The sequence below is a fragment of the Zeus faber genome (assembly GCF_960531495.2).
Source record: "Zeus faber genome assembly, chromosome: 16".
NCBI lineage: Eukaryota > Metazoa > Chordata > Actinopteri > Zeiformes > Zeidae > Zeus > Zeus faber.
In genome coordinates this window covers 19,769,036-19,784,615 of record NC_137202.1, presented here as the reverse complement: position 1 = coordinate 19,784,615, position 15,580 = coordinate 19,769,036, and the positions used below count along the sequence as shown (strand labels likewise).

General features: G+C 42.3%; 1 protein-coding gene across 1 annotated transcript; it reads left to right on the top strand.

Annotated features, from left to right (window-relative positions):
• Positions 1-406: 406 nt before the first annotated feature.
• On the top strand, positions 407-15,201 carry cdh31 (cadherin 31). Its single transcript, XM_080017194.1, has 18 exons — positions 407-572; positions 1,098-1,212; positions 5,806-5,894; positions 6,650-6,916; positions 7,081-7,218; positions 7,991-8,146; positions 8,686-8,830; positions 9,031-9,203; positions 9,516-9,644; positions 9,755-9,940; positions 10,637-10,881; positions 11,034-11,176; positions 11,258-11,349; positions 12,202-12,334; positions 12,509-12,727; positions 12,987-13,117; positions 13,235-13,381; positions 14,637-15,201. Exons 1-18 carry the CDS (start codon positions 519-521, stop codon positions 14,850-14,852), a joined length of 2,778 nt encoding a protein of 925 aa, XP_079873320.1. The 5' UTR covers positions 407-518; the 3' UTR covers positions 14,853-15,201.
• The last annotated feature ends 379 nt before the right edge of the window (positions 15,202-15,580 follow it).

Below are 15,580 nucleotides of genomic sequence, written 5' to 3'. Positions count from 1 at the left end.
TGTGTGTGTGTGTGTGTGTGTCATGTATCGATTCAACGACTTTCTGAAGAAGTGAGGAGACGCAGGCTGCGTAGGGCACCGGCTGGACGTTTCCCAGGGAGGCTCCGCAGTATATTTATATATATTTATATATATTTATATATATTTATATCCACTTGGAACAGCGGCGATTAAGACTAAACTATTCTCATTTTATCAAAAAAAAATAATAATAATAATAATCAAATATAAACGAATATCTTTCTCTCGTACGGAATGGCGCGCCAGCCCTAACCCCCTTATATGGAGAAACCGGAGGCAGAAAGCACGCGCTGACTGACACACCTGTGGAGCTGACGTCACATCCACAGATACCTGTCGCCGCGGCGGCTCGCTCGGCTAGTTCCAGCGCTGCGAGGCTACCTGCCGCACGGAAACCCCGGGGTCCGCCATCCAGAAAGTTGATTTCCTTCGCCTTCTTCTTTCTACGCTTTCCCCTTTGCACCCCCCCCCCCCCCCCCCCGAAGAGGAGCCGGGAGATGGGCGCCGCCGCGTGGTGCGCGGAGCTCGGGCTTTTAATCGTCGTCGCGCAGGTGAGAACCGTGTTTACCTGTTTTTTTTCCCCCCAGTTAAGCCCGGGCGCCATTTTTCTTTTGAACCGCCGAGGGCCCCCCCCGCCCGCAGCCCGTGTTCAGCCTGCTGGGCGGCGGGGTAAAGCAGAGAAACTGCTCGCTGGTTTAATAGATTCACATCTTGTTGTTTTTATTATGATTATTATTTATTATTATTATTATTATTATTATTATTATTATTATTATTATTATTATTCAAATCTACCGAAGCCTTTTTCTACCGACCATTTTAATCGTCCAACTGGGGTGGTGCTGGTGGTTGTTCTTGTTGTTCTTGTTGTTGTTTGTTTTTTTTAATGTATTTATGTTTTGTAACTACATTTGTCCTTGTTTGATTTGTTTCATCGCCGCTGCTTGAACAATCGGTTGACGGAGATGACAAGAATGCCTCCAACTCCAAAATGTTTAATTTGGGCGTTTTATACACCAAAATGTTCAATTAGCGTGTAAATGTGTTTTGTGATCCGTGTGTTTTTATTTCTCTAGGCCCTGGTTTCAGTTTCTTCTGAGGAACAAACCTGTGTTCCTGGTTTCAAGGCGGACATGGTGGTCCTCCCAGTGGACAGAATGCGTCTAGATAGAGGGACCGTCCTGGGGAAAGGTAAGGGCGCACGATCGAAACCTGCCTGGGTTTCGCGCAGCACAAACCTGTTTGCCCCAACGCCGGTGCCACCCTGGGCGCGGCGGGCTTTGCCCCCGTGTCGCCGTGGGCTCCGTCTCCATGGGGAGTTTGGGACTTCGCCGATCCGCTGAACTCTGCCCGCCCGGCCGGGCGGTTTCGTGTTCTTTCTCATGTCTCGCTTCCTTCCTGCGCCGTGCCTCCGGGCGGAGGTGACGTGTGCCCGGTGACGTGCTGGACCTGGAATTTGTCACATTAGGTGGCCTTTTTCACTAATGTATTGTTCAGTTGGATCTAGAGCTGCAAAGATTAGTCGATTAGTTACCAACTATTAAATTAATCGCCGACTATTTTGATGATCGGTTTGAGTCCATTTTTGAAGAAGGAGAATTTCCAAGTTCTCCTATTGCAGCTTCTTAAAATGTGAATATTTTCTGTAGTTCTGTCAGACTGCAAACTGGATATCTTTGTATTGTGGACAAAACGAAGACAATTGAGGGCGTCGCTTTGGGAAAAGGGTTGTCGACATCTTTCATCGCTTTCTGACGTTTTATGGACAAAACAACTAATCGATTCATTGAGAAAGTCGACAGATTAATTGATAATGAAAATAATTGTTAGATCCAAATCTTTTTTTTTTTTTTTTCTTTTATCAGGAGAGCGTTATTTATCTTATCAAGAACAAACTTATAACTTAACTTAATAACACAGTTTCATAGAATCCCGAAATTACCGTAGAATGCATTAAACAGTTAAAGGAGCCTAATTGCCTCCCCAACAAAGTCTAATTGCGGCAGTATCAGTGAGATGTTTAGCACTGTGCTGTGGCCGGTTTGGTAACACAAAGACTGTCTGTGTAATGGTGGAAGAGTGGCGTTATCTTTCCACATGAGCTTTAAATCTACGCCTGAGGGGTTCTGATTAGTGTTTTAGGGGATCACCAGAACATGTCTAGTGTGAAAATGGCGTCGTCCCCTGCATAACAAAGGTCTCCTTGGTCCTCGTAGATCGGCGCAATATTAAACTGATCCAAAAGCCAAAACCAAAATGAGTCACTGGCAGCCGGAGTGAAATTCTTCGTACAGTATGTGTATTGTGTAAGCGTATTTGGCCAATAAAGCCTGATTCTGATTCATATGTAATGGAGGTTGGTGAGCAACGTTTCCTGACAATGACGCCGTGACGCGACTGGAGAGCCGCTGGTTAATTATTTATTATATTTTTATGACTGTTAAATTATTTTCTGATTTGTTTCAGAAGAAACGATATGAATAAAATTGGTATCGGATGTTACACACTGCGGTTTTCAGAGATATTGTGGTAATACCTGTGAGCAAGAAGAAAAGGCAAAGAAAATAGTCAAAATCAAGAAAGACAAACTATTATAATATTTTTTTAAGAAATCAAGGGAGATTTACTTGGAGGGAAAAAAAACTGTTGGGAGTTTTGCTCTAATTCCAAAATAATTTGACCATATAGTTGAATTTGATAACATTGTTATTTCAAATGTCTTGGATATTCATATGTTCCCAAGAGTTGTCACAAAAAACCCTTTCCCAGCCATAAATATTTATTTTTGTCTTTTTATGTATTTTTTTTTGTTTTATAGTACATTTCCAAGAAAAGGGAAGTGAAAACAGACAGAGGAAGTCAGATAGGAGCTGTTTAAGCCGCTGATTTTGTTCACAGCTATTTCAAATTCTTTATTCTCAAAAAAAAAAAAGTCTTCATAACCTTCCAGCTTAATACCAACTTGTGGGTCTTTCACCACAAGCTGCCGTGCCGTGAAATGACTTGACTTGGTCTCCTCTTTACACAATGTGTGATCTCAGATTCAGTTGTCTGCATGAAAACCTCCAAACCAGTTTTGCCAGCTCTGACTACTTCAGCTGTTGGTACTTGTAGATATGTGAGGTGAGGTGTTAGTCTCTCGCTTTGGCCAAGTCACCACTTGGTGGAAATGTTTTCAGCTGAACGACCTACCTGTCCAACGACCGTTCGGACTCACGACCAGTTCTCTGACCAGTCTGTATTGAACGCTGCGTACAATACCGCGGCGTCTCAGCGTCAAGCATCTCATCACCCTATTTACTCTCTACACTCTACGTACTATATACACTAAATATACACTGTACATCTCATCTGATCAAAGTTCTCAGTCTCGTTCCTGCAGTCTGTCAGTATTCACCACACTAGCGTTCGCAATCGCCACGCCCCCTTACCTTAAAATAACATGATATATACATACTATATAGACTATATACACTCTATATACTCTAAATACTCTATATACTATATATACATCTCATCACTGTTCTCAGTCTTGTTCCTGCAGTCTGTCAGTATTCGCTACACTAGCGTTCACAATGGGCACGCCCCCTAACGGTGAAATAACACGTAAGGGACATAAAAACAGGATGTTACGCTTTTGATGCACTGCATCGATTGCGATAAGTGATTCCAAATAAAATGTGAGATCCCTGTTAGAACTCTAAATAAATTGCATATTACGTGTGTCGGCCCTACCTTCGCAGCAAAGCCGCCACTTAGCCCCCCATACGCAGGGCTCTGGGTAGGGCTAGACGATATGAAAAATGTTATCTCAATATATATTTCATAATAATAATGCTCAATTTACATTTTACGTGTATTATCATGACTTTACGTTAAACACTGAATAGATAAAATAATTGCGTAAACGAAAGATAAATGAATAATATATAGATTATAATTTAATTGTCGTCTAAGAACAGGCTGATTTATATGCGGGGATGTTTGGAGCGGACTGTGAGCCGCTCTCCAACTGTCGGATCAGACGTCGCAGAAGATTTATTATTTTTTTTGATCGCTCTCCTTTAGTGGGGATGAGCTTTGTATAGAAAATAAATCTTGAATTCCCCTAGCTCTGGGTGATTCTCCTTTGCTTGACTTGGTCAGACTTTGTTTGGTTACTGACACACCTCCAAGTGTGGGAAGTTTAATCCAATGTGCTTCTGCTCTAATGTGCAGTAGGAGGAAAATAGGGAACCAAAATTATAAATGGTGAAATCATCTTTCAGAAAATGGAATGAAAAAGAGCCAGGCGCAGGTCGTCGTGTACTGGCAGTTACAACATGGCAAATTTGTGACAAGATTCTGGTCATATTTTCTCACAAATTGATTACGAATATGTATACAAAACATGAAACTAAAGTAGGATACAGAAAAGTTAGTGCTTTGTCTGGCCTTTTTAAAGAGCAAGCCTGTCATGAATTCACAATCTTGGGCTGATGGAGAACATGGTTTGGTGGGTGAGGCTTTATACAGGTAAAAAAATACAGGACAAAGGTCGATGTTTTTAAGTTTGTGGGTAAAACAGTTTCATGTGTTTATTTTTTTATAAATTTTTTTTTTTTTTTTTACATCTTGGCCAGTGACTTGACATGGGGTAAACATAATTTGAGTTTCACAGCTATTGAGGATGGTGAAGTACTGTGGAAACATGTAAATATTTAACAATATAAAAACAATCAATAGCCCAGCTGAGGCCGTGGGCTGGCAGCGCCTGCACAAGCACCTGAGAAGCAAACAAGTCTCCCCCGTTACGGAAGTGCAGGATTTATTACTTGGAAGAGAAGCATGCATACACAAAATCCAGTTTTTGCAAGTTAAGTCCCATACCGGTTGCGGTCAAGTTAAATGGGACAAACGGAGAGACGCGCGTGACACGGAATTGAGTACACAGGTTTCCTTTTTTTTTCCCCCAAGTAGAAAACAAACAACTCTAAAATTTAAAAACACACCCGTCTTTCCAAAGGACAGCCTCCCTGCCGTGTTAGCTCAACAGTCTTTTTGTTTAATACAAGTAGGAAGCTTGCAGTAATTAATCTTAAATGAAGTCTTTTTAAAAGTCTCCTGTCTTTTTCTTCTGCTGGTTCACTGCAGTGCAAGCTCTGTCCCGTCTCCTCTATGTGACGTCACGTTCAAGTTGGCGGCCAATTTCTCATTTTTAGGTGGCCGTGGCATTATATAATTGCACTACAAAATTAAATCCAGCTCTAATAAATAAGTAAAATTAAAATAATATTAAACATGATTTCCCCGCACATTAACAATAGAATATCTTTGTCATTGTACAAGCACAACCAGGTTAAGTTTGCAGCTTCCGTAGTCGATGCAGATAGATGAAAATTGAATAACAAATGGGATAAAATAAATAAAAGCAATAAATGACCAGTAAAGTAAATAAATTAGCGATGAGGTAAATAATTCACTGGGTTTGCCAACCTGAAAGTTGCTCTTAAACTATCATCCAGAAGTAAATACAAAGAGACAAAGTGTGGCTACATTTAAAATGGCCGACTACACATCCGTTCTGCTTTATTGAGATGATATTCTGATGTTTTATGTGAGATGCTAAGGTTTAGTGACTTGGCGTTTAATCTATTATTTTTTTTGGCTGACGATGCAGTACACGCTCTCACTTTATGCAGCAGCGAAGCACTTTTCTGCATTTGGCTTGTCTCTGGAAAGTCCCATGCAGCCCGGACTGAAGTGTGTTAACCTTGAAGTCTCCTGCTGTCTTGTACGTTTCAGTTGATTTCAACGACTGCTCGGGTGCCACAAGACCTTCGTTTTGGAGCACCAACAGGCACTTCGGGGTGGAGTCAAACGGTGCATTGAAGGTGAGTGAGGAATGATACCACCATTGTTCCTCAAACAAAGCATTTCTGGGAACTCAATTTTAGAATGACTGAATGAGAACGTTACATGCAGCCTACCACGACTGAGTCAAAAACAGGAACGAGATGTTATTTCACTTTCGCTTTATTTCACTTTCATTCTTAAAAGGCAGCCAGGCCATAATAGCAGATTAATGGAAAGAGTGTCTCATCTCGATTACCTTACCTCTCAAGTGTTAAAAACCTAAACATAAACCAAATAGGAACACCCCCCCCCCCCCCACACTTATTTATTTGCAAATGTGTATCATTGACTTGAGATTAATGAATTTATTTGAAAATTGCTTATTCAATTAATTAAATTCATTAACGAAATTTGTATACAGCAACTCATTTTAACTCATTGTAATTGATGGGAATCGTGTTGGGATTAAACTTTTCAACAGAATCATATATGTAGATAAAAAACATTGGCAAAGCAATATAAATGAGCTGATGAATTTGTTTACAGCACCTCTGTTGTCCGACAAATTAGAGGACGTAAAATATATATATATTTTGTTTCCAATCAACATGAAAACTTTAAAGTGCACAAATAAAAGCCGTCTATACAATCAATATGTTTGACAGTGTAAAGCTGCACACTGTAGCAATGACCATGAAGTAAATTTGGGCTCAGCCTCACAAAGGTTTTGCTGCTAGAAAAGTGGTTCCCTGAGATGAATAAACTTTTTGAGTTTTGCTGCGGTTTTGTGCAGGTGAAGCAAGGGATTACTTTGCATGGAGGGCAAAAGGACTTCAAAATCCACGCATTGGACTCCAAGAAGCAGAGGCAGACTCTCTCAATCAGGGTGCAGTACCAAGGTTCCAGGCATTCCCATGATAATGATCACTGGGGTCTGGAACATCATCAATCCCACACTCCTTATCAGCGCCCACAAAATGATCACCAGCGGCCGTACTTTGGTCACAGTCACAACGGCCGTGGTCCCGGTGCTGTTGTGGATTCTGCCAGCAATACAGAGGTGTGTGTGTGTGTGTGTGTGTGTGTGTGTGTGTGTGTGTGTGTGTGTGTGTGTGTGTGTGTGTGTGTGTGTGTGTGTGTGTGTGTGTGTGTGTGTGTGTGTGTGTGTGTGTGTGTGTGTGTGTGTGTGTGTGTGTGTGTCCTAACCTGTCACTACTTTCCTAGGTTACACTCACCAGTGATGTGCCAGTTCTGCTGTTCCCCAGGAGGATCGGGCTGAAGAGGCAGAAGAGGGCCTGGGTGATCCCTCCCATTAACTTCCCAGAGAATGATAAGGGTCCCTTCCCTAAAGTGATGGTCCAGGTGAGAACAAGTGCCGACACATGTAGTTCACGAAGTAGAAGATTCTGACGTGTTGAAAGTCTCAATCTATAATCTTATCCGTGTTGGGAGGATTTTAATAAGGGCCGAAACATAGCCGTACTAAGTACACAAGTGCAGACGCCCCAGCAATGACAGGAAAGTGTCAGAGCCTCACAAATCTCTTTTTTTTCTTCCCTTATATTTGAGAATATCACTTCTGCTCATCATGGCTCTCTCCTCCAAGGACAAATATGTCCATTTACTCTTTTATTAATTTTTTTTTTCCAGGAAAATATTATAATGTTCAACAGTTGACATATTTGTGGTTGTTGGACTGTAGTCGCTCTACTAACCAAATCAGATTTGTGCTCTACTGCCCCCGGTTGGAGTCATGTGTATTACCTTCAAAGTTGTCTCACAAATCAGACTTTTTCTCGAGAGTCTGATTTGTGCCACTCCCCTCCTTCTGAGGGGAGTTGGGCTAAAATGTGTGTAAACAGGGTGTTTCACGTTTTTTTGCTTCCTGTATGTTTCGACCAATCATGTTGCTTGGGGCTGGGATCTGTACGTGTTACAGGAATGAGTCCCCACTGCATACAACCTGACCAGTGAACAGTCCCAGAATTCCATTTGAAACTGCGCCTTCATTTTTATATAAACATCCTCGTTTACCCTCTTTTTATTTTCCCAACTCGATCAAAAAATATCCAAGTTGCCGTCCGTGACCTGACACAGAATATATATATATATATATATATATTTTTTTCTCCAGATTCGTTCCGATGAAGATAAGGAAATTCCAATCGAGTATTCTATCACGGGGCCAGGTGCCGATTTGGACCCTGTTGGCCTCTTCATTGTATCCAAAGACACTGGCTACCTGTCTGTTACACAACCCCTGGACAGGGAAAAGAAAGACAAGTACATGGTCTGTATTCTGTAAGATTATGTGTGAAACATTGGAGGCAAATTTAAGCATTTTGCCTTACTTTTGACGATGTGTACATATGATAACTAATTCCCTCTTGTATTCAAAATCGATTCCTATTTTCATTTCAAATGTTGCATTGTCTAGGCCAATTGCAATATTTAAAATGAAAGAAATGTTCCATTTATATAGATGGAATAGTGTACATATTTGCTTGTCTATTGTTTTTTTCTGTTGCACCATTGCTTACACTGCTCAATCTTTTTCCATTTCTGAACAAGCATTTATAATTAATGCTGATTAATAATTGCATGTACAGTCTACTCAATTAGGGTTTACTAGGATTTAGTATTTTGATGTACACAGGTAGTGTGATGTGCGGTTTGCTGTTAGTGTGCCTTTATTTTCGATACTAGAAGGGCTAATCATGCGTTCTAAACTCTGTATTTATTTTTTATTAAATCAAAGAAAAGGATCCTGAAATTATAATGTCTTCTTTTAAAAACATTGGTTTCTGTTTCATGTTCCTGTGTATCCAGCTCAAGGCCCACGCTGCAGCGAAGGGTAGGGGACAGGCTGAGGAGGCCATGGACATCATTGTAAACGTCATTGACATGAACGACAATACTCCCTTTTTTACTCAAGAAACCTTCACAGGAGAGGTGGCCGAGGCGTCACCAATAGGTATGACTGTTGAATACTTTCCTACCGCACATGGCTGTAATGTGATACATTTGTGAGATTTGTCACTAATATTTATTGTGGTTCATGGTCCACGTTTGGATACTTGCCACTTACCACTGGCCTGGAATGGAAGATACTGATTGAAATATGAACCGTTCATTTTGTTTTTCCAATGTTTTCAACCTGATCATTCCTTGCAGGCTTTGAGGTGATTCGAATCATAGCCACAGATCTGGATGAGCCAGGTCAATCCAGCTCTGACATCCGCTACAGCATCGTTGGACAGGAACCATCGTTGCCCAAGAAAAACATGTTCACCATAAACCCAGTCAGTGGCTTCATCAGAGTCAACACTGATGGGCTAGACAGAGAGGTGAGGATTGAAGTTCAGGCCAATCTGCTGTCTCTTATTTATTTTTTGTTTTTTTGGGGGGAGTGAGGGCAAACACCCCATCCCAAGAAAAAAAAAAAAAAGCATTTAAAGTACTGCTCTATCGCTAATAATGGACAAATTTCGCTGAGATTAACTCGAATGAGTGCATGGCACTTAAGAGAAGGTGATTTTTATATATTTTTTCTTTTTCCCCAAGGGGCTTGTATTTATGAAATTAAGGGAGTAGCAGGATGTTGTAATACTATTACTTTACCTCTAGGTAGGCTTAAATCAACTTGTCTTTGTCCACAGAAATACCCAGTGTACACTCTAAAAGTGGAAGCGGCAGACGATGCGGGAGAAGGCCGGGTTGGAAGAGGGAAGGTTATACTTACAGTGACGGACAGTAATGACAATGCTCCACAATTTGATCCATCAAAGGCAAGTATTGTCCTTAAAATTAGATTTTTCTTAAAATGTATTTATTTATTTGAATTGTGCCAGACAGAGAATTACATGTCAATCACATAAGAAACTGCTTTTCTCACCAGTATGAGGCCAGAGTCCCTGAAAACAAAATCGGCGTCCCTGTTGTCAAAATGGCTGTAACGGACGTTGACGAACCTCATTCCCCAGCCTGGAATGCAAAGTTCACGATTGTTGGTGGTGATCCTGAAGGCCGTTTTGCTGTGGCAACTGGGCCCAACAAGCAAGAAGGAATAATTAGCACAGCTAAGGTGGGATGATAACATTGAGCAATGGCTTACACACTATCACCTAGATTAGTGCCTCAAATATGTACATCTATATACCTGTCTATCTACAGATACATCTATTAGAGGTGTTATGATTCGAGGTTTGGCTCGATATTACTGTTTTGTGGTTGCCTGGCTCCAGCCCCACCCACTTAAAATTATTATTATTTTTGAACTAAATATAAATTCAGGATGACCGGCAGTGGAGTCAGGGTACATTTTCAATACGGGGGGGGGGGGGAAGGCGAAACAAGCCCCTGACATTCCACGGGGTGGCATGGTTTTTTTTTTTTGTTTTTTTTTGTTTTGTTTTGTTTTTGTTTGTTTTATGCAACTGGGGCTGCCACTCCTCAGAAGACAATCTTACCATGTTTTTATCAACTAAATAACTTGCTTCTCCAAGAGGGGGATAATCACCACAAGTGAAACGCAGAAACAAACAGGTATTTGACGTAGCTTTTGGCTGGTTCCACATACTGCAACGCTGTGGTGTGTGAGGGGTGATGAGTAGTTTGGATGGGTCAAGTACAAAGGCCAAACAGCGATCCAAGTGCTTCATATTCAAAACAGTACAACTAAAGTAAAATACATTTCAGCACGTACATGTTTAATTCAATATTTTTCACTGGTCTTCAACTCTTTCTCCCCTTTCTCCCCTATCACTTTCATCCCTCAAAGGGTCTGGACTTTGAGACTCAGAGCGTGTATACCCTGCTGGTTGCCGTGGAGAATGAGGTTCCGTTCGCTCTGCGTCTTCCTACAGCCACTGCCACGGTGGTGGTTAATGTGGAAGATGTGAACGAGGCCCCCGTGTTCAGCCCACCCCAAAAGAGCGTGGCGAAGCCAGAGGACCTGGCAGTTGGCGCGGACATACTGCAGTATACCGCCACTGACCCAGACACTGCACGCACTCAGAAAGTCTCGTAAGAGCAATCTTGTCACTTGCGTCGAAGTTTGTCTTTCAAAATCAAAAATTTTGCCTCTGTCCTTTTCTTCCAACTGTTGAATAATGATTAGTTGTACTGTACTTCACTGTTTAACATCTGCATAATATGTCTTGTCTATTTGTATCCAGGTATAAGATTCTGAAAGACCTGGCAGGATGGTTGAGTATCAACAAGGACACGGGTTTGATTAAGGTGAAGAGCGCCATGGACAGAGAGTCCCATTTTGTCAAGAACGACAAATACACTGCCCTCATTGCTGCGTATGATAACGGTGCGTGGGAGAATCGCTGTGGAAAGCAAAATCAATATGAAAAGGATTTTAAATAAATTTCAAGGTCTATATCCCCCCCAGACGATGTCCCAGCAACAGGAACAGGCACCCTGGAAATCAAGCTGGATGATGTCAATGACAACAGCCCTTCTATTAATGAACGCATTATCGAGGTACGTGTTATCCAATATGGCCCATAGCTCTGTAGATCCTTGTACGGTTTCTGATGATTGAAATGTATGTAGAGAAATTATATTCTTTACTATAATTAGAATATCTGAGGAAATAAAACTCTTGCCTCTCTGGAATCAACGAGAAAGGTCTTATGTAAGGAGATTCATATTTGTTTTTCTGGACAGACTCACCAAGAATAGGGAACAAAATAGTGAAAATCCTGCCTTGTGCCCTCTTTTTGAAAGAGTTTAATCCGTCTCTGTTGGAAACTCTCGGCTCGGTTACACTTGTTTCCGATCACGCCAGGACGCATTAACCGTCCGGTCTGGACAGCACCAGATCTGACATCAGACCTGGACAGTAACAGATCGAACATCTGCCCACATCCCAAGGTGGCCTGGCTCGCATTGTGGTCGAACTTCATAAGAGTGTGCAGTTTACAGTGTTCAGAAACTGGAGCAGAGAGAGGGGCGGGGGCTCCGAGCTGTCGAGTAACCACTGGTGATCGGATCGCACTACCCCGCTCTACAGTCCCCTACAGAGACTTTGAGGGGCAGGTGCTCAAAAAGCAAGAAAGGGCACAAGTACCCCAAGTTCAGACAGCCAGCACAATTTGATTGTCAAGTCATTTCAATATTTGACGTGAACATGCGTTCGCAATTCAAGTGTCGGGAAGCTAGGTCAGTGATCCGATCGTGCCCATCTGATCACAAACGTCGTATTGCAACGACAAGTGTCATAGCCCTTTTTCAATGTTCAACCTAAACGTTTATAACTGCTAGTACCTGGCCTCAGATCTCCATTTCACCCGAATGGGTGATGAATAATTAATGTTAAATCCTCCTTTTTAGGTTTGCAGTAAGGAGTCAGCTCCTCAGCTGCTGTCAGTAATGGATGCAGATTCAGATGGATTTGCAGCTCCCTTCCGTGTAGAATTGCAGGGCACGTCCAAGAACAACTGGACCGCTACGATGAATGACACCAGTACGTTGCGTGTGTGTGTGTGTGTGTGTGTGTGTGTGTGTGTGTGTGTGTGTGTGTGCGTGTGTGTGTGCGTGTGCGTGTGCGTGTGCGTGTGCGTGTGCGTGTGTGTGTGTGTGTGTGTGTGTGTGTGAGCCAGTTGGTGTTGTCAATCTTCATTTTCTGATCCAAATGTAGAAACCGGCATCATCCTGACCCTGGTCAGACCGCTGCCCAAAGGACAATACAGCGTGGTCCTGAGGGTCGCAGACAACCAGGGCTTGGAGCAGGACAGCACTCTCCAGGCCACCGTGTGTGACTGTACAGGGCCCGACGTAGTGTGCAGCCCGCTCGGACGGGCTGGGGTTGGCCTGCCGGGGATCCTGGGAATATTGGGAGCCATCTTGTTACTGCTATGTAAGTGTGATCATCGCCAGTTCCTCGGGTCATTGCAGAATGGTAGCTGTGCAAGTTAGTTTGGGTTGGTGAGCAGATCAACAATGTGGCCGCCAATAACTACTTCCTGTCTTTGAGAATAAGGTCGATACCGAGACAAGCAAAAAGTAGAAAAATCCTTTAGATTTAAAAACACAATTTGGATGCAATTTTTGAGTTTCATTTTGGATAAAACAGATTTATTAAACTCGAACATTGTCTAAATCCTTCGTTTCTGCAGTGCTGGTGCTGCTGCTGCTAATGTTCATGCGGCGGAGAACCGGCGAGAAAAAGGAACCTCTTCTGCAAGACGACGACATCCGCGACAACATCTATTACTACGACGAAGAGGGGGGAGGAGAGGACGACCAGGTAACTGGGGAGAAATTAGGAGAAAATGGACGGGTGGCCATTTGATGTCTTATGTGCTGTTGTGTTAACACATTTCTTGACATTCTTACATTGTTCCTTGTTGTTGTTTTCCTTCAGGATTACTACGATCTGAGTGTCCTACACCGCGGCCTAGACAACCGCCCCGAGGTCTTCCGGAACGACGTCGTGCCAAATTTCATGCCTGCGCCCCAGTATCGGCCCCGTCCTGCCAACCCTGAAGACATTGGCAACTTTATAGAGGATGTGAGTAAGATGGTGGTTCAAGAGACAGGGTGGAAAATATAAAAAGATCTTAAGCTCAGCAACGTGTCAACACTCGCCCCTCACTCGGTGTGGAGGTATGTTTAAGTCTGGCAGCAATTCGGCCTTTCCTCCATCCTGAACATGCGGCTCCGTACTCCTGTCAGGGGTCAAATCCAGCAACGGGAGACAGATCCACAGTCTTGGTGTTTGATGCAAAAAATCATTTCATATTCACATTTCAGGCATCAGAGCAAAACTTTAACTATTAAAATTGGCTAGAAAAACTGTTAAAAAAAAAGAAAAAAAAAAAAAAAAAAGAAGACAAGTTAGACTTCAGTCAAGATACTGATGATTGCAGTGTTTAAACTACACACACATGAACGCAAATTATAGCCCAAAAATGAAATTCAGTTGTCCTTTAACACTTCCTTAATATTGAAATGTGGGTAAAAATGGGTTGGGATCATTATCACTCAATTCTGAGATGGTTTGCCAACTTGGTAAAGACTTCTAAAAGTTAGTGTCGCACCCTGAATAACTATAGTATCACCTTGTTATTTATTTTTATTTTTCAAATTTTTTGGAATAGCCGCAGTTCATCCAAAGAGTAACGTTGGCTACAGTGGGTTGCCAGTAGGAAGCAGCGCAACTTCCTGTTTTTAGCCTCCTTACATTCTCACGGATGTTGCCAAAAGAGCTGATTTGCTGACGTGCAAAAGGTTCAATAAAACCATGGGGGTGGCAAAATGCCCATTTTGCAACCTTTTTTGTCTAACATACAAAGACTGTTGGACTACATTGTTAACTTCCTCTTTTTAAAAAAGCTTCCTAACAGGTTTGGGGGTAACCCTGACCCATTTTCCCCATCGGACTTAATTTGCATAGTGAGAAGCTGCAAGATAGCGGTGTTTCTCAATGGGGGAGAATAGAAGCCACAGTAGTATGAGAATAGTAAAGTGCTTAGTGAGGTGGTGCTATAATGATTGAAACTAATATTGTAATGATTGAAAAATTACAAACAAGAAACAGTTGGATTTCTTTTGAGCACTATGAGTTGTTTTTTTTTGTTTCTCGATATTTTACTACAAAATAAGTTGTTGCTTAGTAAAATATGGAATTTATATTTGGTCGTGACTATACAGTAGACCACACAAACATAAGATTATGTCCAATTCTGTACCTCTGACTTAACACAATTAATTTAATACGACGATCCAATGAAGCTCTTCAAACGTGTGCTCTGCCCCTTGTTCAGAATCTGAAGGCAGCGGACAACGACCCCACGGCGCCCCCGTACGACTCGCTCCTGGTGTTTGACTACGAGGGGGGCGGCTCTGATGCCGGCAGCCTCTCCTCCCTCAACTCCTCCAGCAGCGGGGACCAGGATTATAACTGCCTGAGCGAATGGGGGCCTCGCTTTAAGAAGCTGGCCGACATGTACGGAGGAGGAGAAGACGACGACATGCTCTAAATGAAATCACGAGGTCGATGCGAGACGTCCTGTCAGAGTGGATGCAGGGCTGTCTGAGCCGGAGGATGCATCCATGCACACCGTCGTCGAAGAGGGAGGAAGAAGCAGCCGCGTCTGTTAAAGTTAATTTCTTGCTTGGAATAGGAGGCTTGCATAATGTCGCCTCTGCTCTTGTTCTGAATTCAATTTGACGACGGTACTCAACATTGAAGATTCTTGTTTTAGGGTTATGGGATTATGGGGTTTAAGATGGTTTGATGGATGGATGGATTGAAGAACACGCTTGGTGGCTGCACATAAATGGTTCTATAGTCTCACTCTATACTCTGCCTGAAGGGAACTGAGTTTGCGTCCGGGGGGGGGGGGGGGGGGGGGGTCGTCTGAAATGTAGATACTGGACCCCTGTGATGTTTGTATTATTACCTTTCTTACCAAGAGGAGGGAGGAGATAGATAAATATATATATAATGTAGTTTATTGAAGAAACTCTAAAAGCAGCATCTGAAGTTGTTTTCACAGTACTGCCTTTCTTTTGGTGCGCATCTTAAATTTGGGTTTAATTTTATTGTGATAGAATCGCTTGGATTTTTTGTTTTTAAAGAATCATTCCCTTGTTTTGAAATTTTTTTTTTATAAAGTGTTTTTAATACCAATGGGATTGTGAAGAGCGTTTTTATTTTCGTGTGTTTCACTCAAAAGTCCACCACTGCGCCAAAGACCGAACTAGT